The 27,983-nt window shown below is 37.9% G+C and overlaps 1 protein-coding gene across 1 annotated transcript in view; it reads right to left on the bottom strand.

Moving 5' to 3' along the window:
* The window catches only part of sardh (sarcosine dehydrogenase), a 35,708-nt gene extending 7,725 nt beyond the window's left edge, over positions 1-27,983 (bottom strand). The window contains exons 1-18 of the mRNA XM_087791297.1: positions 27,842-27,983; positions 27,055-27,244; positions 26,297-26,433; positions 25,990-26,168; positions 24,331-24,510; positions 22,948-23,071; positions 22,722-22,822; positions 20,567-20,671; positions 17,699-17,828; positions 16,318-16,404; positions 11,075-11,165; positions 10,821-10,962; positions 6,494-6,577; positions 6,309-6,422; positions 5,879-6,017; positions 4,046-4,159; positions 3,787-3,934; positions 62-155 (exon numbers count right to left, since the gene is read on the bottom strand). Coding sequence (XP_087647423.1) covers positions 62-155; positions 3,787-3,934; positions 4,046-4,159; positions 5,879-6,017; positions 6,309-6,422; positions 6,494-6,577; positions 10,821-10,962; positions 11,075-11,165; positions 16,318-16,404; positions 17,699-17,828; positions 20,567-20,671; positions 22,722-22,822; positions 22,948-23,071; positions 24,331-24,510; positions 25,990-26,168; positions 26,297-26,433; positions 27,055-27,239 — 2,154 coding nt within the window. The 5' untranslated portion in view covers positions 27,240-27,244; positions 27,842-27,983. The remainder of the gene's footprint in view (positions 1-61; positions 156-3,786; positions 3,935-4,045; positions 4,160-5,878; positions 6,018-6,308; positions 6,423-6,493; positions 6,578-10,820; positions 10,963-11,074; positions 11,166-16,317; positions 16,405-17,698; positions 17,829-20,566; positions 20,672-22,721; positions 22,823-22,947; positions 23,072-24,330; positions 24,511-25,989; positions 26,169-26,296; positions 26,434-27,054; positions 27,245-27,841) is intronic.

Raw genomic sequence — 27,983 nt, 5'->3', positions numbered from 1 at the left:
TTTCAAAGCTCGTAAAGTGTTTACCATCTTGATGTTTGCTCCTGCTGCACGAGTGTCTCACCTGGTGTCCGGCTGCTTTGACAACTTTGTGGCTGGAGAAGGGAAACGCTTCATTACTGAGGTCCGTGTCCAAAACCTCCTGGAGGACGTCTCGACTGCAAAACGAAACATGATCACAAAGTCAGCGTGTTACGAACATGGTCAACACGTCGGGTTAATCAAAGGTTAAATCTTCAGAAGCACTTGTGGAAATCTTTGAAGGACTGCTTGGCCACTTCTCTCCCCCCCACCCCCCCACAGAGTTGCTCTCGCACACCAAGATCAATATTACATAAAGATATGAGTCAACAGAAAAAAAGGAGGCCAAGATTAGTCGACTTGAACACTGGGATTGTTGTGAGGGGGCAGGAGTAGAACTTGCTGTGAGCTTCAAGATATTTTCGATAAGATATTTGAGGAAGGGTCATCTTATCCGTGTAGGTTTTCTTGCTCTGGAAAGCGTTGGAAGTCCATATCACTTGACGTCGACACACTCTCGTTGCACCGACATGTGTGCAAACATCGCTGCACGCGGCGAGACGGCTCTTTGCGGAGGCTAATTTGTGTCTATAAATATTGCCGCGTTCATTATGCCTCGGAGCCCGAGAGCAAATTTGCTCAACTTAATGACCGTCTTGCTCTGTGTGCATTTTATATTCAGGCATAACAATACATTGTTAATTCATTGACGTCGAGGGAAGGAACCTTTTCATTTTCCTCCTGCATCTGGAGCTGTAATAGATTTTGTACTTGTATAAGATGCGTTACAATTATGTGAATATACTACAAATAACAAGGTGATTTAATGGTTGAAGCTAAATTTAATAATTATAGTTATAATTCATACATAATTTGTTGCTCATACTTTAATTGTCAAACTGTCTGGCTTTATTTTAACAATGACCTTAAAAACCCAACTGTATCCAACCGACCTGCCGGGAGTCTACGATTGTCATGTGACCATCAAACAGATTTACAGAGAGTCAGAAACAGTGTTCAATAGGAAGTATTGAGATACTTTTTCAACGTATTAGGGAGAAATAAAAAGAAACCGATAACAACCTTCTCTGGTAGACTAATGGACATTTGGAAATGTAAAACTGGCAAAAGAGAGAATTGTCGGTATTGCTGTTACATCATTCCGACACTAGGGGGCTATTTCAAATCAGGGCTATTATAATTAAAACCTTACTTCCGATTTTAAAGATAAAATAATCCATCATGGAAATGTTCATGATCATTTTTGGTTGATGATTTCAATTGATGAACATGATCCAGGATAGAAAGGAAACCATATAGGACAGTAGGACATATGTCAAAATCATGGACCAAGAACTTTTACGTAGCCTGCTGGATGGTTTGCTGAAATGAAGGTAGATTAACGTTCCTGTTGATGTAGTTACCAATAAAGATGCCAGTGTTTAAGATCGTTTTATTTTATTTAACCTTTATTTAACCAGATAAAAGACCCATTGAGATCAAGCTCTCTTTCAAGAGGGGCAGCAGCTCAAATCAAACTGAGATACTAGATAAATATGAAGTGCAGGAGCTGTGGTCACAGTAGTCATTTAAAAACATAGGCAATGTTCAGTTGTCTGTCTTTTAAGAAGTAGTGCAAAGTTCCCAGTTAAATAAAAGTTTCAGTTCAGTTTGTTGAGTTTTACCAAGAAGACGGGGCAGAGAAATGGATACATTAAAATAAATTGAGCCGTATAGACCAGAATGTTGTCTAGTGTGTGTGTGTGTGAGGACATGGAAGCTTTTTCATACAGTTCACATCGCTGGGTGAACAATTATATAGAGACTTCAAATAAGAATCAAATTGATTTTGAAGGAAAAGATGGAGATATTTAAGACGTCTCCAAGATTGACAACCTCCCGTCTCGGCCACATTTTAAACAGGTTTCGGCCTCTTACGCGCCTGAGCTGGAGACCCCTGCAGTAGAAAGTGAAGCCAAATTGCTGCCACCAATTCAGGTTACAAGGATTGTCAACGCTAACACAAAGTCTGGCGTCGGGATAATGAGGAACCATCAGGTAACCCAGAGACGGCATGACAGTCAATTATCCAAAGACTAAGAAAAGCAAATCTTTAGTTACACAACCTGCTTTTTTTGCTGCTCAGTTGGACAATAACAGCGATATCTGGAGCTTAAAAAATTGCAGACGTCGCATGTTTAAACACCCATTATGCATCTTTTAAAATCACTCTTACAAGTAAACAGAAGCAGAGTAAACACATCATCGAACCATTTATCCTGAGGGAACTCTCAACGTCTCCCGGGATTAAGGCTGCAGACGTTTCTCTCTTGCTTAAGGGTTTAATAAAGATCAACTGTCTTCAAATCCCAAACATCGCAGGCTCAATGGATTCCAGAGTGAGAGATTCATCTCCGTGAAAAAAGGGGGAACAAACCTGAGCGGTTCCAGAGCGCTACACACTCGGTCACAGCACAATGGGAAAAGTGTGACGCACCGGCTTTGACGTCAGCTCTTCCAGCGAGACAGGAAAATCAGTGCAACTTGAAAGCTACAGCGGTCGAGGTTGATCATTAGCGGAGCAGCAGGAACTGGAAGATGACGAAGACCGGAAGAAATATGCGACCAAAAAAAAAAAAAGCCTCTATAAACTAAGGGCCCACACAGCAAGACGAGTGATCTCAGCCGGCTTCCGGTGTGAGGCGAAGAACAAAGAGTCGGTGACCAGCGAGGAAGTGATATATGAGACCTTAAAAAAAGTGCCCTCAGCCAAAGCAGTTGGGCTTTCTTGCAGCTTCCACTGCTGCTCTTGTACTCATACTATTTTCACCAGAGTATTGATTTCTGGCCCTTCGGATGAAGAAATCAATCACACTGCTGGTGGACCATCGAGCGTGTCGAGAGGATCGAGCAGAAAAAGGAAAAAATATCTTGAGCAGCCTTTGACAGACGGTTCTGCTCAACTGGTCTAGAGCAAGTTTTTAGCTAAAAGGACAGCTTACAGTATTCCAGGACTTGCTCGCACAACACACACAACTAGGAGCAAAGAAGGTGTAGGAGATCTTTTAAATAGAAGAGGTTTGAGGATTTATCCAAATCGGTTTCTCGTCCAATGATGAACAAAATCTTTGAAATCTCATAACCTTTCGTTCGCTGAGATTTCAGACTGTGGAGAACTTTATAAAGTAACAATTTCACAACAGAGAATCATTATGATGAGGGACTTACTGCCTCTTGGAAAAGAAGACTTCAACATTTGAAACATTTAGTTTACTTTAATTAGTCCTTTAAATGGCTACAAATTCAAAAATATTGATTTTACAACATTTATTTTTGAATTATTAAAAAAAACAACTCAATGCGTCTATGAATAAGTGCTTGATTTAAATTATTCTAAATACTAATTAAATTCTCAAAGAAATCAAATTCAATAAAGAATTAAATGTTTTTAACATTTCAATGTAAATGTAACCATTGCGTATTCTGATGGTACCAATATACTCATGGATAAAGTTACAGGAGAAGATCTGATGAGTTTTTGGTTGCCGTGATAAGAGATTTAACCCGATGACATCATCAGTGACCTTCAACCTCTTTTTACCAGCAGCTTCTCTTCATTTTCTTAAGTCTACAACTAAGGGAAATTGGCACTTAATCTGCACTTTGCCTATCAATGATCTGTTCATTTCCCCCTCAATCATATCTCTGCTGCTGCCGCAACAATCGTGTCAATTTGAATTTGAATTGAGCGAATAATTGGTCTCTCACCTCTTGGGTCCCTGGATGCTGATCATGCCCATGTTCTCAGAGTGATCCGTCAGGTGGCAGCGGAAGCCCTGATCCTGAAGGACCGTTTGAATGTGATTCCAGTTGTGCTCGGCCACGCCGCCGCCGATGGCGAGGTAGTAGGCATCGCCTGAGGTACAGCGAGAACACAAGGTCACGACCCGACACATCCAATTCTCCCTGAGGTACACATCAATCTATCACAGGATGGACCTCGACAGTCCATGAGCACGTTTCGCACCGTTGGACTCCGGTGCCAGGGGAAGGTTGGCAGCTCCGGACTCCAGTCTGCTCACAGTCAAGTCGGCCTCCGCTCCTCCAGCCTTGTTCAGCATGCAGGTGTACACAGTGGAGCCTACGATGAGAACGTTTTAGTTTCCGCGAACCTGTGCATTTTAAGAATTAATTTATGGCTGAAACACTTTTTTTTATTGTTCAGCTTAATTGCCAAACGAAATAACGAGATTCAAACTTTTTTTTTGTTTTATTGTGGACATCTACATTAAGTAAGAAACATGTCAGAAAGCTATGATTTATTCTACCTTTAGATTTTACTCAAGAACGAAAGCAATCAGTGCAGAAATCCACAATCTGACACAACTTAATTTAGACTCTCATTAGGATTCAGTCTAACTGACACTACAACCAAAAAGAACAAATTAATCACATTTCAACCCAAAAAACGGTGCAGTGGAAAAGCCTCGGTGTAATGGTGTGTTTAGTGAAAAAGCATGAACCGTAAGTATCAAATCTTTAAATTGAAATGATACAAATTTTGATAAAACATTCTTCCTTTTAAATAATGACGCTTAAAAAAAAAAGTTAAGTTTTATACTTTTAAATGAATATGTAGGTACTAAGTCTGTGAAAGACTCTCTGGAAGATTGGCCATGTTCTTGGTAAAACTGGAAAGTGTATATTTATGATTAACATGGCATTACAACTATTGTAGTAAACCATTTAAACTAAGAGTTTCAAATCCATTCCGACACATTTTTTACATAAAGGAACCGAACAGAAAACACCTTAGGACGAAAAGGTCAATTTAGCTATTTGTCTCTTTATTTTGGGCTGAAGTCTAAGTTGGTGTTTTTAAAAACACATCTGGACCAGGGCCGGGTCTAGGCAGGGGCAAGAGGGGGCCTGGCCCCCTCAAATAAATGTTGTGCCCCCTCAAACTTACATGTAAGTAAGTAAGTAACAGCACAATGCCCCCTCAAGATTTGTGGCTGCCCCCTCATACATGCCTGTCTAGACCCGGCCCTGATCTGGACAATTATGTGAAAATGTGTGTGCGTAAATGTTTTTTTTAATTTTAAATCAAAAAATATTTTTTGATCTTCCAGTCCCTTAGTGACGTTAATGAACTTTGACCATTCTTCTTTGGGAGGTTGAAGTTCCTCATCTTCAGACCTTTGCTAATGAAGACACGTGTTCTTCACTGGCGATGATCTGCAGGGGGAGACGGACTGAACTAACTGAAGGGGAGAAGTTTCGCTGAGTTACACAAAGTAAATGATTGGGAGGAGGACCAGGGACTCAGTTGAGTTGTGGTGGATTGACCTTTGGTAAGAGGTTCGACTAGATTAGGAACAGGACTGAATGATTCAGTGTCATTCGACATAGGAAAGATATTTGAGTCACTAGTTTTATCCAGGATAGTAAGACATTTTCTTAAAGAGTAAATAACACACATACCAACAGTGACTTTCACCTGCCGGAATTCCTCCTATTTTATCTGATAAATCAAATTTAGCTTCACAAAACACTTCTTAAATAACTTTTTCATGCAGAGGTGTTTTTCTTTTTTCTGGTAAACAGTAATAGCTGAGTGATGTGCTGACTTGGAGTCTTGTCTGGAGGTGATAACTGACAGCAGACGAGGCGGCTGTGATAAACATCATCATCCAGAACTTGACGCTGTGCACATCTTTCTGTGCAGGCGGGAGGCGGTGATTTTGCAGGTCGAAATAAAGTGACGAAAAAATATTGACTTGCTACAACTTCTCTCTAAAAGTCTGCCGTAACTAAGAGTGTGTCCATCTTACCCTCAAAGAAATACACAAAAACCAACCTGGCTTTTTGTTGACGTCTGCAGTGAACAGCCAATCAGCGGCTTTCTTGGCATCAGGTCCAGTGAGGTAAAACTTCCCAAAGTAGGACATGTCAAACACGGACACACCGTGTCTACATGACAGGCACTCGCTCTTAATCTGGGTAGAAGGGGGGAAAAAAATACCAAGTTTGACATTACATTTATGTTAAACTTGAGCCCAGCAGTCAAAACTGACATTTCTGATGTATTCTCGGGGAAACATGCAGCTAGAACCTTTGAGGCGTTATTTAGCCTAGATATTTTAACTATTCTACAAACAAAAATGACATTCTGACTACAACCGAGAGCGAACAGGATGATTTGAATCAGAAAAAACGTCTCCAAACAAAGAATTGTGGTCCATTAGTAGTTTATGTTTTATCATATTAGAGACAAACCTAAAACTTACCACGTCATGATGAGGAGGGAAGTCAAAGGTGTACTCTTTGCCCAGCAAATCGTTGTATTTATAGTTGGAATTCTTCTTTACATCATAGGCTCCGTAGTAATCGTAGTCTTTGACCTTTGCAATGACATTTATAACTACAGTGAGTATCCAGATGTTTGGTTTCATTGAGGAAACTCTTGTCTTACAGGAGCTGAACCATCCTTGGTGAACCAGCCGGGTCTTTCCCATCCGTGTCTTTCTTGGAAGACACAGCCTTGTTCCGTCAGCACCTGCGACAGTTGCACAAAAATTACAATGTCTTATAACAAGAAATCTAGAGGTCAAATTATTATATTAATTTATGTTCATGATATAAACAGTAAACACACTTAATGTCACATTTAAATTAAGAAATACATGAGCAAAAATAATGTGAAATAAACCTTTACTGAGTAACATTCATTCACATAAGTAGTTACTTTAGTAATAGTTAACCTTGTTGGTGATAATTGATGAAAGTCAAAAAGTAAATGTGACATGATGACCATCAGCTACAAAAGGACTTATTTTCCATTCATGACTCCATGATCATTTCTGACAGCCAGTCAAGAGTCTGTTAATAACCTGAGAAAAGGCAAAGCAGAACTTTTACCAATAAGAGAGTACTTTGCAGTCATTTTTAAATTAATTAAACTTCAAAAAGTCCTCTCACTACTACAGCCAATATGGAAAATAAATGCAAACGCCATCTTTGACTCACTGCATTTCAACAGCTTGGTGGCCATGTGGGTGACCTGGCAAAAGCCATGACTGTTCCAAATCAAACCCATCATCACAGAAAACATGAGCGAAACTTGGAAAAAAAATGCAGCTTTAGACAGACAAAGATTGCGGGTTAACTTCGGCAGATACATGTTGAAGGACGTGACGTCTCAGCTGAATCATTTAGAGTTCAAAACCTGTGGGTATTCTGAGCTCTGGGTCTATTTTTAGGAGTCATGAGATTCGAATTTTGATTCCTCAACTGGATTTGACTGGTTGTACGGAAAAAAAAAAGGTTGTTCATGTTTATTATTTGTGGGAGGAAACCGGAGTGCCAAGAGGAATTCTAGAAGACAAGTATTAGTTCACAAAATAGTTTTTTTTGTGTATTTAAACCAGTAGCATGTTCTTCAAAGTTCAAGTACAATACAATTAATGCATTCCTGGACTATTACTTCATTCCAAGGAGAAAGTGCTTTTATTACTCCTCAGCACCCTCCTTAAAAACTGACAGTCGCCCACAATTGTAGTTATGTTCTCCACCTAGCAGGCATCCAAGTGTCTCCTGCCAAACCTTCCCACACTGAGCTATATTTACCATCAGCGCTGCTGAGGTGGAGAGAACGTGTGAGCAGAAGAGCTGGAGATGGCCAGTTTCATTTTTTTTAAGGATCTGGTTGAGAGGTTTGGTGTGACCCTCGGGATGTGGGTCGACGATGATCCACAAGAGCGTGTTTAGTGATCAACAGCTTATCCCGAAAAAAATAATTAAATAATCTCGTCAAACAGCAAGTATTACACTTACATTGATGGTAATGCTTACACTTTGAACAATGATTACAAGAAAATTATATTTTAATTTATTTTATATATGTACATTTTCTATAATATTAGGATACATTCACTGCTATTAGGGGTCAAACGTACCAAAAAAGTATCAATACTATAATGATGTATACGGATATGATACCGATTTTTAAAAGTGTAAATTATTTATCTTTAGCGATACATTAGATCTAAAACTTGTTCTGACGGATGCAGTTTCTTTTGTCTTTGCACAACCATTTTTTTTACTATAAATATTTAACATGTGGTTCTGTTAATTGTCACATGTTGTAACAGAGGTTATATTAAATATATTACTATGTTACCAAATACAAAAATGTTTAGTTTAAATTTGTGTTTTATCGTTTATTTTGCTCTTGTGGTATTGAAAATGGTATCAAATATTTTCCTGGATATCAGTATTGAGTTACAAATGTTAGTAACACTAGCTTTGATCCATCAATCAAATCAGTATAACTGTAGTTCTCATCGGGCTTCAAATGCCCGTAAGGAAAATCTCGTCTCCGGTTCATGAAGGGTTTCCTCCATTTCATCATCACCGTGATCCGTCTGTATTTTAGTTGAGAGGGTACTTGTGTCACTCCCTATTCATTTAAAGAAATAATCCATATTAACGATGAGATTATAAAAAAGGCGATATAAAGTACTTCAGCCAAAAACAATTATCTTGACAATATCTTTGCGAGACTTTTGCTCAGTCATTCAACTTGGCAGATTCTTCAAAACTTAAAATGTTAAAGTCTAAAGAAATTATCAAAGTAATACAATCTTTTCTCATTACTCATACCTTTTTTTTAAAGTATACATTTTTACTGTGTATTGTTTTTTTATAGTTAAAGCGCTTCGTGACCCTGGTCTAGAATGGCGCTTTACAAATAACTATTGCTTACTTATTTATTTGCTTTTACCATCTCAATATAATAAAAAACATTCAGGTTTTCTTTTGAAACGCCGTCTCTGTGGAGCCAGGCAAATCCAGGGATTTTAAGCTCAAACCTGTCACTTCCCCATCATCACAACAGACGTCATGAAATAAATGTAGCACCAGAAGGAAAGAGACACGGGTCAAAAAACGCATTAAACAAAGAGCTAATGTTATTTGTTTGACAGTAATTTGTTCTGAAGTAATGACCGGTGAACACTAAAGGTAAATGTGGACTGGAAGGGAAAAGCAGGCCTAAGTGGGTCATTAATGGGATGTAAAATGTTGCACTGAGGTGTATGAAGCGTCTGTGTTGGAGAAAACAGTATAAGGGATATCTAATAGACATCAGAGACCAGGCGGACCAAGATAAGCGTCTCATTTATAGTCAAGTTGGCAGGGATTGCATTAATAAATGCAGTGGTGGGAGATAAGTTACGGAGCAAACTGCCTCCTGCCAGGACTCACATCAGCTATCTGGCAAAGGACAAGACTCGCTTGACAGGAGCAGACAGAGAAGACGGGAGGCAGAATGAATAAGTGAAAAAAGAAAGATAGAAGAAAAAGAAGTTAGACAGATAAAAAAGAAAAAGTGTAGTTAAACATCAAGCTTACCAGTGCAGAAGTATCAAATACTATCAGTAGTACGAATCCAGGCTGATTGTCACTTTAAATCAGAAACAGCTCTCTGTGTCGATCTTATGCTTTATTAGACACCGAGTCACATCGTGTTACGATGAAGCAAACACTGCCGTATTCAGATGCTGCTTTTCTTCCCATTATTGCCTTAATAATAGAATTTAACAAAAGGTTGCTCAGGTTAATGGAGGGAGAGAGAAGCGTACCTTCTTCTTCTAACAATGAACGCAAGGAAGTGAAACTTTTCGGAGGAGAATGATCTTTTCAGATAAAAACAGTACAAGACACGTGTGAAGGGAATACAATTACAAAGTGAAGCAAAGACTGGGTCAGTGGATGAATATCTAAATCTCTGTGATGGAATAAAAAGTGACTGACGAGGCTTTATTTCCAGACATCTTAAATAATAAAGACTTACAATAATAGAACAAGATCATTTGAACTTCAGACACTCTCGACTGCCTCCAAAGGTTAACACATGCTATAGTGTTATATAGAAGAGAGAACAAAGTTACTTATTTAACAACAAATGAATTTGTTTGATTAAGGGCCGAACAAATAAACTGTATTTTTAACAGAATTACTGGTATACTAATCATTATATTTTATAGCATCATCACCCATTTACCCTTTGTTGCTGATCATTAAGTGATTACGCATTTTATGTATATTCATATAATTGTATAAACAATAATACATTTTGCTTTTTAAAGATCATTTTGTAGCATTTTCTTATAAAGTGTGATCATAATATAATCCAATGAATGCTATGACAATATTCTAAGTTTATTACATATGGTGGTGCAAGAACAAGGAGGATTTTCCCAATTCCTTTCCCAGAGAATCCTTCAAAGACTTTGTTTTTTTAATATCAAAAATGTACTTAAAAAACTTGATGGTGTTGAAATCCCTTATGTTACATGTTTGGTACATAATGGTATATAAAATCAGAGAAGAGTAATTATACATTTCTGATACAGGTGACTCACGATCAGGAGTGAACAATGGCAAGAACCTAATCATACAAACAAAGTCATGATATTACGACATTGTAATAAATATAGATTTTTATTAACCGTTTAGAATATAGCAATTTATAACAGATATATTATTGTAGTGATAGTTTTTCACATGTATATATTTTTTCTGAGTAACAAGGTTCCTTATTACTTATTGTAGTGTTGCTACATGACTGGCTGGATCTTTTATTTTATTGATCGGCTTTATAATAGTTAAAAAGCAGTCTACATTTTTCAATATATATTCTTCGTAGAGGAAGACAAGCTAGCTTAAGAATGGTGTTCTGGGCTATGTTTCATTTCAATAAGTCACACTACATTTAAAGACAGTAAAAGTCAACCTACCTGGTGGAACGGGTCGCGCCTCATGTTCCTGCTGGCGAGCGGCTCATCAAAAGGAAACACCACAGAGTAGTTTTTAGCGTAGGACTCGTGGCTTCGCTCTCGGATCCAGCGATTGTTGTCCGTCAGTGAGTTGTGGAAACGTCTGAGATGGGAAGGAAAAGTCAAATCAACCTCATTTAAAGTCACAAACGCTGTTTTTGCAAGTGGTTCAGCTGAATATCCATCAGAACATATGTTCCGGCCCGGTTAAGTACCTGATGTCATAGCCGTACATGTCCTTTTCGGGGCGACCATGAATGATCCAGTGGGCCAGTTCTCTGCCACAACCACCTCCGAGCATCATTCCTGGAAGAAACACAAACAGAGGAAGACATGGATGAAAAGCACTGAAACGGTGAATACCTCCACCAAGAACCTAATTTCACATGAATTTATAAAAACAGTGTATAAACAAAGACATTTCTGAGTCAAGAATTGTGCTGTCTAACAGCAAAAACGTTTTCCATGATCCAGAATCAAACTTCCAACGTTTGACTGAAACTACAGTGTCTTCCCTAAAAAAACACCATTGTTTTCAATTGTGCTCACCATTTATTCACCATTTTCATTTGCACGTTAATTTAAAAGGACAAGTTTTCTTTCTTTGCCAGTTGACTCTGGTGTTGTGATAGTGTAGTAAAAAAGCTGAGAAACCAAACAAGTTAACAATAAAACAAACAGTTTTTATAGTTTTTCCATTATACATTTGAAACAATAGTGGAAATTTCATAAAAAATACGTACAACTTTATCGAGTTATGGTGTTTACAAAAAAACAAATATCAGCACAAATATAATGTCCATGGTGGAGGTACGAGTCCAATGGAAATGACTTGATTTAAATAGATTCAAGAATGCGAATATATAGAGAGATAGATAGATAGATGTTTTTAATTGTAACACACAACAAATGAGTGCAGTGGACTGAGAAAGATGCCAGTTCAAAGATAACAGAATATCAATAACTTCTTGAGCAAGAGCCTTTAGTGTGCGATATGAACTCTAGTGATGCAATTTGACCTTTTGGACAGAAGCGTGACCTCCCTGTTCAGCATTCTCTCGAAGCAATCCGACTTCATCAGCCGGACCGTAATGCTCATGTCATCACTCCAAACTCAGGCGAGAAAATATACGTCAGAGTTTAAAAACCGCCGGGTTAATGAGCAATCGCCTGAAAGAAGACACTCGATTCCCAGATTATGCCGAAGGATCAGATATGATTCCAGCGTCTGCACTTGCATTAGTGGTCTGATGCGGAATGACAACCAGCCCCGCTGCATCCATCCTTTTCACTCGCGCTTTCATTCATATGCAGGAAGTGTCACTCTAGGGGTAGGAGAGAGGAGCACTGGAAGAAGGATGGCAGAGTTTTCTTCAGACACTTCACCGAGCAGCAGAGCGAGGTGGTGCAGATGAATGTCGTCTTTGCTAACCGAGCTGACGTTTAGGCGTGTATCTGCATTTGAACTCTGGTGCTTGTGTTTTTACTCATTTTGTCATCCCTCTGCTCTGATCCTCTCCCCTGTCAGTGTCTCACTCCATTACTGTTCATGTAAGCTGTACAAACATTGTCTCCGCTCGCCCCTCACTGCCGCACTCCAGCTTCCTCGGACTTGTTAGTGCCTGACAAATCTCTTAATGTCACCAGAAAGTCTGAATAAGCCTCTTAAAAATTAGACAAAAAAAAGGAAACTCACTCTCAACGAGCGCAAATAAAGCAAAACATGTGATTTGAAGGGGCATTATCTCACACATTGTGTCGAAATATATAAGTTAGAGCCACTGATTTAGATGTAAGGTCAATGTAAAGGTAATATTACTGTACATGCATCCAACCGTCATGATATAACGTGGGAACAGGAGACGTCATCAAATCCCCAGCTTAGCTTCAGCGACACGTTTTAGGCAACAAAACTCAAGTTGAGAAATCTGAACTTCAACAATATGTTACAGCCAATTATGGCCTAGGTTTGACTGCACAACTAAATCAACAAAATGATGCAAAAGGGAATTAAACTCTCCATGCTGACTTAAGAAAATTGAGAGAATTTGTTCATTTGCACAGAAGTAGTTTGTTTTTAGCAACAAGAGCAACTACTGAAAAAGCAGATATTTTACTAACTTACTTCAACTTAATACAACTTAAATAGAACATTAAAAAAATGAATTTATACAGCCTTATAGTACATTTTATGATGGTTTGAAATAAAAGTGGACTTAATGCATTCTAAATCCAGCCTTCATGACGTTTTATGATTACACACCAAGGTAAAAATATTGCATATGAATATTACAACTATTAACTTAAATTACTTTAACTAAGCGCTAAGAACTACTCAGACAAATAATTACTGTGTTTTTTTTCCAGGAAGCAAACCTATTAGACAACTTGAAAAGATCGAGGTTGACATTTCCAAAATACAATTTAATTTGTGATAACATCATCACTCTTGAAGTCATCTTAATAACATTATATTCATAATACTCTATTTAGAAGCTGCTATAAGTGCTTATAATAATTGTGAATATATATAATTGTGAATGCGCTCATGAAAACCACACGAGATCTTCATTAAGAAAAAAAGTGTTAGCAAGTGCTGTGGAAAATAATAAATTAATTAATAAAATTAATAAAAGGAATTTCCCTTTAATCCAGACAATACAAGCGAGCAGAGGATGACAATGACCTCTGCTTTAATATAACATGTGTTATACTCTTGGCCTGGAGGAAAAAAATCAGGTCAGCCAAGTCATTTTATGCGGCCTGCCAAATAGTAAGAAACAACCAAGATTAATGTTAATTTCCTGACCTATGAACATACAAGTTATTAAACTAAGATAATGAAAAGAGATGGATTACAATAATTCCACGTCCAATGACAGTAAAACTCAAATTGAAAGAAAATAATTTGAAACTGTGTGACACTCTTAGTTTGAAAGGATGCCGTTTTAATGCACAAGACATTTTTGTGGCGGTAATAAAATCCAAGGAGCCTCTAGACTCATTGTAATTAAATAATCATGGTGATGAGGAGTGGGCGACAAGGGGACCAGAGGTGACGCAGTAGATGAAAGCAAATATAACCTTTACCAATAAGCGGAGCTATATGAGGTGTATCGACGAAGAGAACTGCAGCAGGACGTTGCCAGGCAACAAATTAAAATTGTTTAATTAGGCAGCACTTACTTTGCCCTCTTTGGCCTTGTGCTTCCTCAAGTATCAAGCCTGTGTGGCTCAGTGGAACTGGCTCATGTAAGTGCATGTGCGCTTGTGTGATGGACTGAAACAGATTTTTCCCTCGTCAAAGAAGCACTGAGGCGAGAGGGTAATGTGACAGCTCTGCTTTTCAGAGCGGGGTATGTTACAGATTAACAAGGGGAAATGTTGACATTCTCCAACACATCTTTTGTACAACAGTGTCTGAACGTGGAGTGTGTGTGTGTGTGTGTAGTTTAAACATGTCAATTACGATCCCGCTGTATGTGTAGTCGGAACAAAGCCTATAGTTTAGTAAATCACGAGGAGCTGTCCAAGTGTACAAACGGAAACTTAAGCTTTTACCATCAAATACTTTTAAATATTTGTGAAGAATAATGCTCCTCACACCCGTTCTCATCCTTACAGTCTCATCTCAAAAAAGCCCAGAGAAGAATGTGTCACAACTTTTCTAAAGCTTTCTTCATAAATGAACGTGTGCATGTTTTCTCTCAAGATGCTGAACACAAGGTTAAATGATCACTTCCATTGCAAAACAAAAAGTCATGCTTTTAGGTCTGGCTGAGTTTGTAGTGTGGCTGTGTCCCTGAAAAACCTTATATCAGCATCAAGATGCTGAACTTATTTTTAGTACCAACATTCATTCTAGAAAATATAACACTTCATTGACGGAAACAAGATTTGACATGTGCACTTTAAACTACTGTAACACCTCAAAGGTTAATTATGAAGTCAGAACGGGAGCATAAGTCCCACATACCCGTAACATGAGATGTGTACTCATACGATTGAGTTGCATTGATGTCACTACATATTCATACTCGTAATCCAGAAGGTACGCATGCGTAAAAATGAAAAAAAAAAAAATGAAGGGTTACTATATTTTCTAAGTGTACTAGTACAAGTTACTAAACACAACCTCTTGAATCTGCAGGTGTGAGTCACAGATTTGTTTTGCACCTCAATCACTGCTAAGGTGGGTGCATATATTTCACACACTGGTAGCATGAGATCTGTTCCCCGTACTTCAAATGCGCATACATGTAACTAAATATTTGTACCCATAAAACAAAAGGCACACATGTGTAATTGTAGATTCAAGAGGCCGTGTGCAGTAACTTGTTGTTGTACACTTGTAAAAAAAAAAATAGAAGTATACAAGTATTTAATTACGCATGCGTACCTTCTGAATTACGAGTAGTATTAATGTAATTAGAGAATTATCACTGTGGGTGAATATTCCATTTAGGTATGTTTTTTTTTTTATTATTACACTTTCTTAAACTCAGTTATGTTGAATAACAACCATTTAAGTAGTTTAAATTATCTTGGAATATTTGCCATCAATTTATTACTTATTCCAAGTTCAACTCTTAGTCCTCAATTTAGCAGTTAAATAAAACCAAAAAAAACATCTGTATACGTTTATAAGGGTAAATGAGAATACTTTGACTGAAATAATACATTCATTACTTTGTGGCGTTCTCAGCACCATCTCTGGATTTCAATGATTGATGCGAGGACATGATACACAAAAGATTGCTTTACCCTCATGCTATCTCAAAGTGATCAAAGTGACCCGAAAACAAATGTGTTTATGGTATCCCATGTGTTGCTGAGAGAACAAGGGTTATCTGATTTAAAAAAAAAGATTAAAGTGTGAATTCTACACCATTTTAACATAAGAAATAACATAATCCTCAACCAATCCATTACATGCCTGCAGACCTGAATCAACATTGAATATTTGTTTGTACTTTACTAGATACATGTAGGAGAAAAAACAAGAGTTCAGCTCTTTTTACTCATACATGAACAAACTCCTCCCATGCTCTTATCAGAACAAACGGGGCTCGATCTTGTGGGTTTTTACTCTCGGAGAATAACAGCTTTTGTTCTTAGATTGCTTTACCCTTTTCTCCTCTGTCTGCGGCTGCATGGATTTCTTGCGCAGTTAAGTCGAAGTCAGAGGTGAAGGCTGCGACCGAACTAATGGAGCGGTTTGTGCCGTCACCTCCGACACTGTAATTAATTTGTGCTTTGAAGGGGTTGAGAGTGGCCAGTAAAGACATCGGCGATGACGTGTCGTGTCAGAAGAATAAGTGGGTGTCAAAATGAATCGCCCACTTACTCGTCATTTTGTGGGAATGGATATTCATCTCGGAATTGTTGTTGGAACCACATTAAAATCAAAGTACACTCGATTCATTTCCCTCCAGTGGCGTCGAGTACCAGCACTCACCAGCACTGTTGAAGCCACAGCCCAGGAAGAATCCTCTGACCTCAGGAGCTTCTCCCATCAGCGGCTTATGGTCGGCCGTGAAGGATTCTGAGGACAAACAAGAAAATAAAGCACAAACAAAAGAGATGAAATTTGCTCAAACACGTCCATCAAACACCATTTGTAGTCATTATCCAGCAGAAAATGTTTGTGCTCTGGGGTGAGCGGTGCTTGTTGACACGGAGATGTTTGTTCATCAACTCTTATTGTGTTGTTTAACCGTTCTACTTCATTCAATGAAGGGATTAGGCCTAATAGAAGCAAGTCTTGATAAATAATAGTTGTAGATCCTTCACAGAACAACTTAAATTCAACATCCATTTGACTAGGACATTAATTATTTGTTTTTCTCTTCATTCATAATCCAACTCACTTAAAAATGTGTCCGAAGAGCTCCTACACTTAAATTTAAAATGATAATAATGAGTACAAATGTATCTTGATGTTTTCAATTTTAGGGTTTACCTTTAGCTAAAAACTGGTGAGTGGTGGGTCACTAGGTTTATCTAAAGGTATTTAAGCAAGCGTTTGAGCGTAAACAGGAACACTCTGGAGATTTACAGGAAGTGATTGAGCAGTTTTTAAGTGTAAAATTAAATTGATGCATCTTGAAAAGAGATTGTGAGTGTTCAAAAGTTTCCAAGTCTTAAAAGCTGTGAGTTTCAGAGATGGTTTGTGAGTCTGAAATAGAGTCTGTGACTGTTTACGAGAGAATTTGGGATATGGAGACAACTTGTGAGACTTCGAAATACGTTAAGAGTCTAAAAGATAATTTATGAGTCTTCAAAAGAGTTGGAGTCATAAAGAAAGCTCCTCAATATCGATTGTGAGTGATCAAGAGAGTTTGTACCTTTAAGGGTTTTTGAGTGTAAAATAAAATGGGTGCATCTTCAAACGAGAGTGTGAATTATTAAGATGGTTTCAATCATACAGAAAGCTAGTAAGTCTCATATAGTTTGAAACTGTTGAGGAGAGTTTTTGAGTCATAATAACTGCTTGTCAGCCCTAAAGATAGTTTGTGATTGTTTGTTTTTTTTTGTTCACAAAAACTGCCGTTGAAACAACAGACGAGTTAAGGAGTCTAAAAGATAGAAGTTTGTGAGTGTCCAAAGACATTTGTGAGCAAGAGTTTTGAGAAGTAAAGAAAGCTTGTGCATCTTCGAAAGAGTTTGTGAGGGTCATAGAATAAAAAAGTTTGTGAGTCCTTACAAGAGTTCTAAGTCTTTAAAAATAATTTGAAAACTCTAAAACAATGTGTATGAGTCTCCAAAAAGGATGTTCAGAAGGATGTGAAACTTTGAGAGTTTGTCTGGTTTGAGTGAGTCTTCATCCATGCGTTTACCTGGACCACAGACTGTGGACTTGATACCGGTTTGCTCCAGAACAGGGACTCTGTTGATGGCACCTTCTATGTGTTGCATGAAAACATCCCAGTCGAGGTCGAACAAACTGAAGGCGAACTTATCGGAAACCTGGAACGAGAAACGTGCAATTACGTTCAACTTGTGTCGTCAGAGGCTGCAATTATCCCATTGACTTCCTCCTCGGCTTCAGTGTAAAATTAGCAGATCAGCCGTCGCTCAACTTCACGGGAGGCTTTATGGAGCCATTAATTCACAAATTATGTTTCCTGTGAAAACGTCTTTGCTTACAGCGTTCTTCCACAGGGAACACATTTTCCCATTAAGCACATTATGTAGAGGAATCATGACGGGATGCAAATGAGCCTCCGATTATTCATCAGCCCCCCCCGAGTCAGCAAATAAAAGGAAGATTCGGTGGGATTTTAACACACTTTTTTAAGTCTGCCTCGGAATTTAAAATCATATTTGACGTGAATGTTCTGTTCAAATCTTCAGATCTGACAAACCCTAACAAATCATATGAGCATCGGTGGAACCATCTCATCTCAATCCCTCTCACGTGTTCTTGTCCAAGTTCTGATCCGCCACCATCTGCGACACCAGTCACTTCAGATCATACTGATGTCAACAGAAGCACAATCAGCTGAGCCACGATCACCTTCTCCATATGCATACAGACGCCACTCATGCTGATGAGAGATTAAAAAAACACTTCACCTTTCCTATTGCCTCTCGCTCACATTTATTCTTCCTCATCCGTGCCATTACTTTATCATCAGAAAACATCGTAGTCATCATAGAGATTTTAAAATAACCTTACGCTTGAAAAATAAAAACAAAAATACAGATGTTGATGTTCGTTTGCTGGACCTTTTCTCGTGCTTTTGAAGACAAAACAAAGCATTTATTGTATCCTGACATTTAAATACTTGTTTTGCTCATTTTATTAACATCCTTTTTTTTTTCGCAGACATGTATTTAGGGATAGAAATATACAAATATATGGAGTGCAAAAGTTAGGGAAAATCAAATATTTATTTTTAAAATTAATTAAACAATTGATTTTGTTACCTGACATTTTTTTCCCAACTAATCTTTTGTCATATTAGAGACTAAAAATTTGCACAGATTCAACCTTTCAATCGGTTTATGTGTTAATTGGTGGCAAACTAATTGCAAAAATGTGTCTTTGAGATACATTTTAAGTAGGTTGAAGAGCGCCCCACTTTTGTAATGGTCAGTTTATCCTCATTTAACTGAAAAAACTATGGAAACGACTACATAATTAACCATTTCAGCTCTTCAAAAACAACAGTAATTCTAAGAAAAGTATTTCTGCAAGGATATTACCACTAATATTTATTTAATGAATCACCGTTTCTCAAATTGATTCAGTTGCTCACGTCATCACAGACTTCTTTGAATCATAACAAAGCTCATAAACTCCTGAGCAGGAGCATCAGAGGCTTCTTTGTCTAAAACATCACACTCGTGTCACTCCCATCAATCCACCATTCATCTCTACCCTGTCGGCAACCTTTATTCTCTCTGCCGGCTAATTCTGTCTCACCATCTAGTTTTTCCACAAGACATCAAAGTAATGTTCAGCTACACAAGAACAAAAGCACTTTTCTTTCGTACTAAAATTAGCAAAACAGAGATTTTGACACATCCAGAGAACTTCTGAGGTCATATAAAAGTGTAAAAACCTTCTTTTCCAAATGCAGCAATTTAACCTTTAAGAAGATTTAATACTTTTTGGATGCATTTTGCTACAAGTCTCCGACATGAGGGCATTTCAGCCCCGGTCTTTGATAAGGTTTAACGCTGAATAGGCAGTTCTGCTCTTGTGAATACTTTGGATTTTGGGATTAAACTGCTTTCAAAGAGCCCAGGTCTTAAAGAAAAAAAATGAATGAATGAGAATGCGAATGAAAGGTGGTAAAAGCTCTTCAGACGTGAAGTCTCTGCCACTACATCTGCCCAAATATTCAAAGACATGGAGATACCGAGGATGTTTTCAAATCATTAATCAAAACAGGTGCAGAGTGAAGTGTTTGACATGTATGGCACGTGAAAATCAGCAAGAAACTGTCTGGATATTCTCCTTTTTCCTGGGGTTTTTGATAAGAAGGTGTAATACTTGGACTTCCTGACTCCTAAATTGAGTACAAGAAAATAAAACATTAATTTAAACTTAGTTCTAATCTTCTGATTGATAGAGGCTCCTGTAGTCGACACCTAATTATCAATAATATACATAATAAAATGGTACAAACATTTCAAATGAACTCAATTTTCTATTCTCAATGTTGTCCTATTTGGATTTATGTTTCCTCTTTGAACTTTCTTCATTATATCTGCTTCAATTCTGCTCTGTTGCATCTGTCAGAGCGAACATCGAGTCTTGATTTCATTGAATAACCAGAGGTGCTGGAAGAGCCTGTTAATCCACCAGAACAAATGAGATGGAAATTTTAATTAGCAAAAAAAGATTCATACATCAAAAGAAAAGAGGGAAGGGAGATCGTTACCAGAAAAACGTATTTAAAAAAATAAATTATGCATGTTTGCATTTTGTGCCAAAGGAAATGTCAAAAAAAAAAAAAAGAAAAGTAGCAAAATAACAGTTAAAAGTAACCAGAATATTTCCATGCATGTCCATTTAGCTGCACCTTATTTTATTGCAAGATATTGTTAAAGCACCAAGTAAGAAAATAGTTAAAAGTCCTAAAATCATAAAGTGAAGCACTGATGGGCGTAAGACGTATTGGAGAGCAAACACAACAAAAACATGAAATTAAACAGTTTGACTCGAACAAAACAAGTAAGCTAATAGAGTTTACCTCGTCCCAGAAGATGGGATTCTGTTCGTAGCCACCCACTGACAGCGCGTCCCCTTGAAGGCGCAGGTAGACTGAAGCATCATGGTCCCTCACATTCGGCATGTTCTGCAGATAAAAAAACTCATTAAAGAAACAACTTAAGGTAAAATGAAAGTAAATAAAACTTAACATAAGTCATCATCAAGAATAACATTTTTACAAGGGAAACTATGTCGTATAAATTGAGTAACAAGCGACTATAAAGCAGAATGGGTTAACAAGGGTCGACCGTTCTCCTCTACGTGGAGACATCTGTACACCACAGGTGCGACAATAAAAAAACATAACATCCATAACATCAAACAAAACCACAGGTGACACATAAACCAGAGACACACCGACAGAGCATGGCCGTGCTTTATGTGATGCAACACAAACACAGACAGGCCATGAAATCCTTTTCAAACTACAGTGAACACTTCAGCTGTGCTTTATCGCGCGGGTCTTGGAGAGCAAATGTCCGATAAATAGCTACACCTTTAACGCTTTTGTGTCACTTTTATTTACCCGGCCTCCCTGTCCGCTGGGAATCGGCTTTGCCGGGTGGAAAGCTAAAATACCAGAGAGAGCAGGCTGACATTTAGAAATCTGGTCAGCATGAAGAATCAAAGGTAGGCCGCCTGTTTCTTCTTTTGCTTGGATGCTGCCTTGTTGCTGTGCTTTTTAAGATCAATTCACGTCGGTGTGGAGTTGTGTGGACAGCATACGAAGCAGCAACAACAACCCAGAGTGAAGTTCACAGCACATTCACGCTCATCATATCTAGCACATTAATTAATTAATTAAATTCAAAAATGGGTTTCAATAAGAGTTTAAAGCTAGTGAGGCGTTTTCACTTTACTACCGTTTATTTTGTTGCATTTGAATTGTTGTGTTTTTTGCACTACAACCCATTTATTTAGTATTGTTTTATTAGTTTATTTATTTATTAATCTTGCACCACTTATTCTCCTTATGAAGGTTTTGGGGGTCCGGGGGGGTGGAGCCTTTCTTAGTATTTCCGGGCACAGGCAGGGGACACCCTGAAGGGGAGGCCAGTCTTTTACAAGGCACACAAAGACATACAACCATTCACACACAGTCGTACCGAGGGACAATGTCCCCAAGTTTCCAATCAACCTCTGTATGTTTTTAGAATGTGGGAGGAAACCGGAGTCCTCGGAGGAAACCCATGCAACACGGGATTAACATACAAACTCCACACAAAAAGTCTACAAGTCTAAATCTAATATTTATTCATGTTCAATATTTTTCCGTTTCAGTTTCTTCTATGCACTTGCTGCTGTAACAATCTGGACCCCCCCTCTATGGGACAAATCAAGGATTATCTTATCTTAAAAACTAAGCCTGTAGAAACATCTCCAACTGTACAACAACAACAACAAGTCAAAGACGTCCAGAGTGCTGACGAAGGTGAACACACCAGGACAATAATGCTGATGAGCCTTCGTTTCAAACAACATAACGCAGAGAAGTCCTGACAGTCTGTTTTACAGCCGACATGCTCAGACCCGGACCCTTTAACACGCAGTCGACAAAAAACAACAGCAACATAAATGTGATTTATGCTGCGACAATTACACCGAACCATTACATTTACTTGAGCAATCCATCATTTTGGAAGAGCAACGACACGACGCTGCTTTAAATGGTTATACTGACACCTGCTGGACGCAAATATATGAGTCCACTTGTAACTTAGCTAACTTAATAACTTAATAATAATAATAATAACTTAATAACCTAACCTTTGTAACAAGTAAAAGTGTTGACAGCTTTAAATAAATTGATGATAATAAAGGTAATTTATTGCCCACATTTATCAAAAATAATGAATAAATCATTTACCAATTACACACTCAGAGTTCAGACCTCATTTGCCCTAATGCTGGGACTTTCACCAAATATCGTTGTTTTATTTACACATTGATTTTTATACAATTAATTATTTCTATTTATTTTATTTATCACACTGAACATGATTTTATTTTTATATAAACCAGAAAAAGTATTTCACAACAATCCTTTTAATATTACTGAAAATAAACCTATTTTTTCGTTACTTTGTAAGAGATAAATCCAGACGATCACACGACAAAAGGGAAGCGAGTCTCACCTGAATGCCTTCAATTCTCTCCGTCACCACGTAGGCATGATGCATGGCGACGAGAGGAACCTTCACTCCGGCCATTTCCCCCAGCTTGGTCGCCCACACACCTACACAGTACAAGATGTCAACACTGTGCACACAACACTGCTCTGTTATTGTGAGACTGGACTGAAAACATCAGCAGGAACTGGAGGACAGATGTGTTTTAATGGAGGTACAAAAAAAGTCTCACCGGCGCAGTTCACCACACATGGCGTCTCTATGGTGCCGTGGGGGGTCTCCACAGCCTTCACCCGCTTCACCCCGAAGTCATCCGTCCGTACTTGAATGCCAGTCACAGGACAGTTCTCGATCACCTGAAATTAAAGTGGATAGAAAGGGTTTGACAGTCAGCGAAAGCTAATGTCTCTCTTATCACCAACTTCTGTTTAGATAAGACTTGCTATTGAAGCACTGTTGCGTCACAGGAGGGCAGCAGTATCTGGAGCTAACTGGACCCGACGGCACAGTTCAGGCCATATTTCTAAGGAGCAGGAACTTTAAAATAAATGCACACGAGGGACTTTAAATGAGAATAAAAAGTGTTTATTTTCTTAGCAAGTTATAAGAAACAAGCCTAAGAATCTTTGGTAGATACAGTTCAGATTAAACTTTAGAATACTTTGAATGATCAGCTTTAATTGAACCATAACTGCTTGATGAGCCGTTTTGAGGTAAAACTTAAACATTGTTTAATTTAATTCTTAATAATTATATTATTCATTGGGTCTTATGTTAATGAAGCGTGAGCAGAATGAAGGAGTGTGTAAATTGTGATCAGTGGGAAATTTACAGGATTTAGGCATTCATCTCTGCCCTTTTCCCAGCTACTCACAAACCAGACCATATGTAGTGTTTTTATGTATAAGAAATGTACATTTTAATTCATATTGTCGCTCTGTTTTGTAAACAATACGAAGATGCATTTGAAACACTAGATTTCAATATAACTCATTTAATTAAATTAGTTATATTTTAATTTTTTGGTTGACAATTTGCAGGTTAAAAATCAAGATCAATCTATCGGTCTATCCTCCCTTTAATGTTTAGCACTGTGGCTAATCATTATAGTACTTGTTTAGGATAGCAGGTGTTTTTTCTGGCTAAGAAAGGTAACATGTGGCTCTCAACCTTTGTACTGCATGTTTATTTCTGGCCCTAAATTACACAAAGAAGAAAAAAGAGGATAAAAAGGGACACTTCTACCCAGTCAGCACTGGGAACAGGACCAAAATCATGATGTAATGTTGGTTACCTTAATCTACCCAGTGATGTTTAATCAAAACTCACTATTGAAAAGAAGAGCAACCGTCATGACTAGTTGCTTACTGAACAAAGCAGTTTTATTTGAGACAGTTTTAAAAAAAAAAACTAACTTTAAATAAGGAGCGATTTTCAGAATATAATATATATGGTTGTTTTGTCTCAATATAAAACCATGTTTTGTAAGAAGGTGGTTCTGACAAGTCCATCGAAGATGTGACTCGCACAAAACAAGTTAAATATAATCGTTCTCTACTGGTGAACTTAACTTATGTAACACAGTGAACCATGTCTGGATCTCCTGAATAGTCACCTTAGCTCCCCTGGCTGAGGCGGCTCTGCTCAGGGTGGTGCAGGTCCCGGCCGGGTCCATGGTTCCGTCCTTAGGGACGTACAGGGTTCCGTACAGGTCGTCCACGTTCATCAGCGGATACAAGTCCTTGGTCTCAGCAGGCGACAGGACGTGAGACTCGATACCGTAGACTTTGCCGAGCTGGTAAGAAAAGAGCAGATGATTTAAAACTCCAAGTTTTCCTCAACATTCAATATTTAACAGCACTGTATTGATTTTCTTCTTTTCTAGTATAGTATTTTATTGTATCATGTGATTAGTGTGTAGTATTGAATTGTATCATGAGATTAGTGTATCGTATTTTATTGTATCATGAGATTAGTGTATAGTATCAAATTGTTTCATGAGATTAGTGTATCGTATCTTATTGTATCATGAGATTAGTGTATTATATCGAATTGTAACACAAGATTAGTGTATAGTATCAAATTGTTTCATGAGATTAGTGTATCGTATCTTATTGTATCATGAGATTAGTGTATTATATCGAATTGTAACACGAGATTAGTGTATAGTATCGAATTGTTTCATGAGATTAGTGTATCGTATCTTATTGTATCATGAGATTAGTGTATAGTATCGAATTGTAACACGAGATTAGTGTATAGTATCGAATTGTTTCATGAGATTAGTGTATCGTATTTTATTGTATCATGAGATTAGTGTATAGTATCGAAATGTATCATGAGATTAGTGTATTGTATTTTATTGTATCATGAGAATAGTGTATTGTATCGAAATTGCAACACAAAATTAGTGTATAGTATCGAATTTTATCGTGAGATTAGTGTATCGTATCTTATTGTATCATGAGATTAGTGTATAGTATCGAAATGTATCACGAGATTATTGTATTGTATTTTATTGTACTATGAGATTAGTGTATAGTATCAAAATGTATCATCAGATTAGTATATCGTATTTTATTGTATCATGAGATTAGTGTATCATATTTTATTGTATCATGACATTAGTGTATAGTATCGAAATGTATCAGGAGATTAGTGTATTGTATTTTATTGTATTATGAGATTAGTGTATAGTATCGAAATGTATCATGAGATTAGTGTATTGTATCTTATTGTACTATGAGATAAGTGTATAGTATCGAAACGTATCATGAGATTAGTGTATCGTATCTAATTGTATCATGAGATTAGTGTATCATATCAAATTGTATCATGAGATTAGTGTATCATATCACATATTTAAACAGATGTACTTCTGCACTACACATAAAGATTATGGTAAAGCAGAAGAAAATGAAACTTTGAAAATGGAAAAGTGACCCAGAAGTGTCACTAAATAAACCTTTTTAAAATACATGCCAACGATGCATCTTTTGCAGCAGGTGGTGTAATACACAGGCTCGCCTTAAAAACTCTCCTCCAGACCTTGAGTACTGATCACATGTCTCTACATTTATTATTTATCTACACGTTTTAATTTTCCCATTTGCCGTCTTGCTGTCTGTTTCCATTTTTACATAATCCCTTGATGCTACATCCTGGCAGGTTTGTTATCATGGATGAGAACTGGTTCTGCATAATAAAAGGTTAAGTAAATAATTCAAATGACATTCGTCAATACATCAAGCGGCAGTTCTCAGGATCAACACACCGACATGAGGCGCTTGTACTCATCCAGCCTCTGCTTGTTGGAGGCGATGAAGAGTCCTCCGTTCTGGATCCAGCCCGTTTCAAGACCCGTTTCCTCCTCCAAGTCTTTGCTGACCACGTTCCGTGTGTGAGCCAAGAGTTCCACCTCGACATCGCTGGGTCGCAGCTGCCACAGCAGACCTGTGGAATATAGGAGAACGTTCATCATATTTTAAACAGATTATTAACTAAAAATATAACTTAATACTACTGCAAAATAGATGCTGTACACACACACACACACTCATCATGCTCTGTCGTTTAGTTACCAGCAGTGTGCCAGGTGGTGCCAGCGGTGAGTCTGTCTCGCTCCAGCAGAACTACATTTGTCATCCCCATTTTAGCAAGATGGTAGACGGTCTGACAGCCCAGACTTCCTCCCCCGATGACCACGGCATCAGCAGACCTGCAAGCGTGTGGCAGCTACGTCAACACAAGTCCACTATGAGATAAAACGATCGGGTGGTGATGATGATGATGAAGGCTCATTTTATTAGATTTTATTTTCTATATTTCTAAAGAAGTGAAAAACAAAACCATTAGATTTTATTCACAGATGCAGCTCTGGTCACATGACTACCCGATGCTTAGTCTAAATATTTTTTTTAATAATTTCCTCTATTGGATAGTTTTCAAAAACATTTTAATGCAAATTTGTATAATATTTTAATTTTTTTTTGCTCATTTTTCATAACTAATAAACCATAAAGAACATCTACATAATCTAACTACAATTAAAGCTTCTTAAAAAATTAATTGTGTACAATTTTCAGTAAAACAAATGGTTCGGACCTAGTATAATGTTAAGAAATCTTAATAGTCACAAATGTCGTTACAAGTAAATAAGCGTGGTTTTAAAAGGTAGAAAAAGACAAACAAGTAAACATTATATGAGATATTTAAACGATACGGTCATTATTTAATTTAGTTTTAATCCTGTTCATACTAGCAAATAAACAGACTTTATCAAAATAAACCAAGCGCACTATGAGACACTGAATCCAACATATCACGCGTGTTGACAAACCTTGGCAGCGGCTTCGTGGGTCCAGAGGTAGCAGCATCCTCCTGTTTGAGGGTCTTCTCGTAGGGGACGCTCTTTTCCTTGGTGGGCTCCGAGCTGTAGGACCGAGCGCTCGTTCGACAGAGGGGGGACAGAGGAGGTCTTATGGCCGAGACCAGCCGCCGCACAGCAGTTCCTAACAAGGCCATGGCCCCTGGAGACACAAAAAAAAATCTAATTCTTCAAATTTTCATGGAAAAAGTTTTTGTTGAACTGATTTTTTCACATCATCAAATGTGTTTTTTTTCTTGAACGTTTTGTCGCCTCTGGTGTAGACGAATAGCAGACTTTGTGGTGGAACTAGTTTGGTGAGAACTTCTATACAAGACTTCAACACCACAGCAGTTGAAGAGGATCTGGAGCAAGACCTGTACTGTAGAATAAATGTGCCCGTTTTCTTTTTATGTACATTTGCATTGTTTTTTTTAATGCATTTTTATTTTAAAACCAATTCTTAGCCTGAAAGAAAATCGAGTTAAAGATCAAGTCAAGGTTGTGGACTTCAGTCTCCTGCACACCCTAGACTTTATCTCTTGTTTTGACCAAACTTATGCAACTTTCCAAACCAAACCAACTCTGTGTGAATCTAACATGTGTTCATATAGTACCAGGAGCTCCTTTTACACAATGTTATTACTTTCTTCCTGCACGAGAAGTCGAAAAAAGAAACATTACAAACTTTAAAAAACAAACACCGTGCGAAACGTGGCGAACACAAAAAATAAATAAACAGTTTGTTTTTCGGACTTACAGTCGCTGACTCACGCGATGCCAAACCTCCGAGAAGAAACCCTGGTGCAGGAAGAAGCTTTGCGGGGTTTAGTTTTACGGCTGGACGGGAGGAAAAGTGAGAGAAGGGTCTCCAGGAGTGAGTCCAGGTTTAGCTGTGGTCG

The sequence above is a fragment of the Callionymus lyra genome, chromosome 5 (assembly GCF_982586985.1).
Source record: "Callionymus lyra chromosome 5, fCalLyr1.hap1.1, whole genome shotgun sequence".
In the NCBI taxonomy this organism is placed as follows: domain Eukaryota; kingdom Metazoa; phylum Chordata; class Actinopteri; order Syngnathiformes; family Callionymidae; genus Callionymus; species Callionymus lyra.
This window is presented reverse-complemented; position numbering and strand designations above follow the sequence as displayed.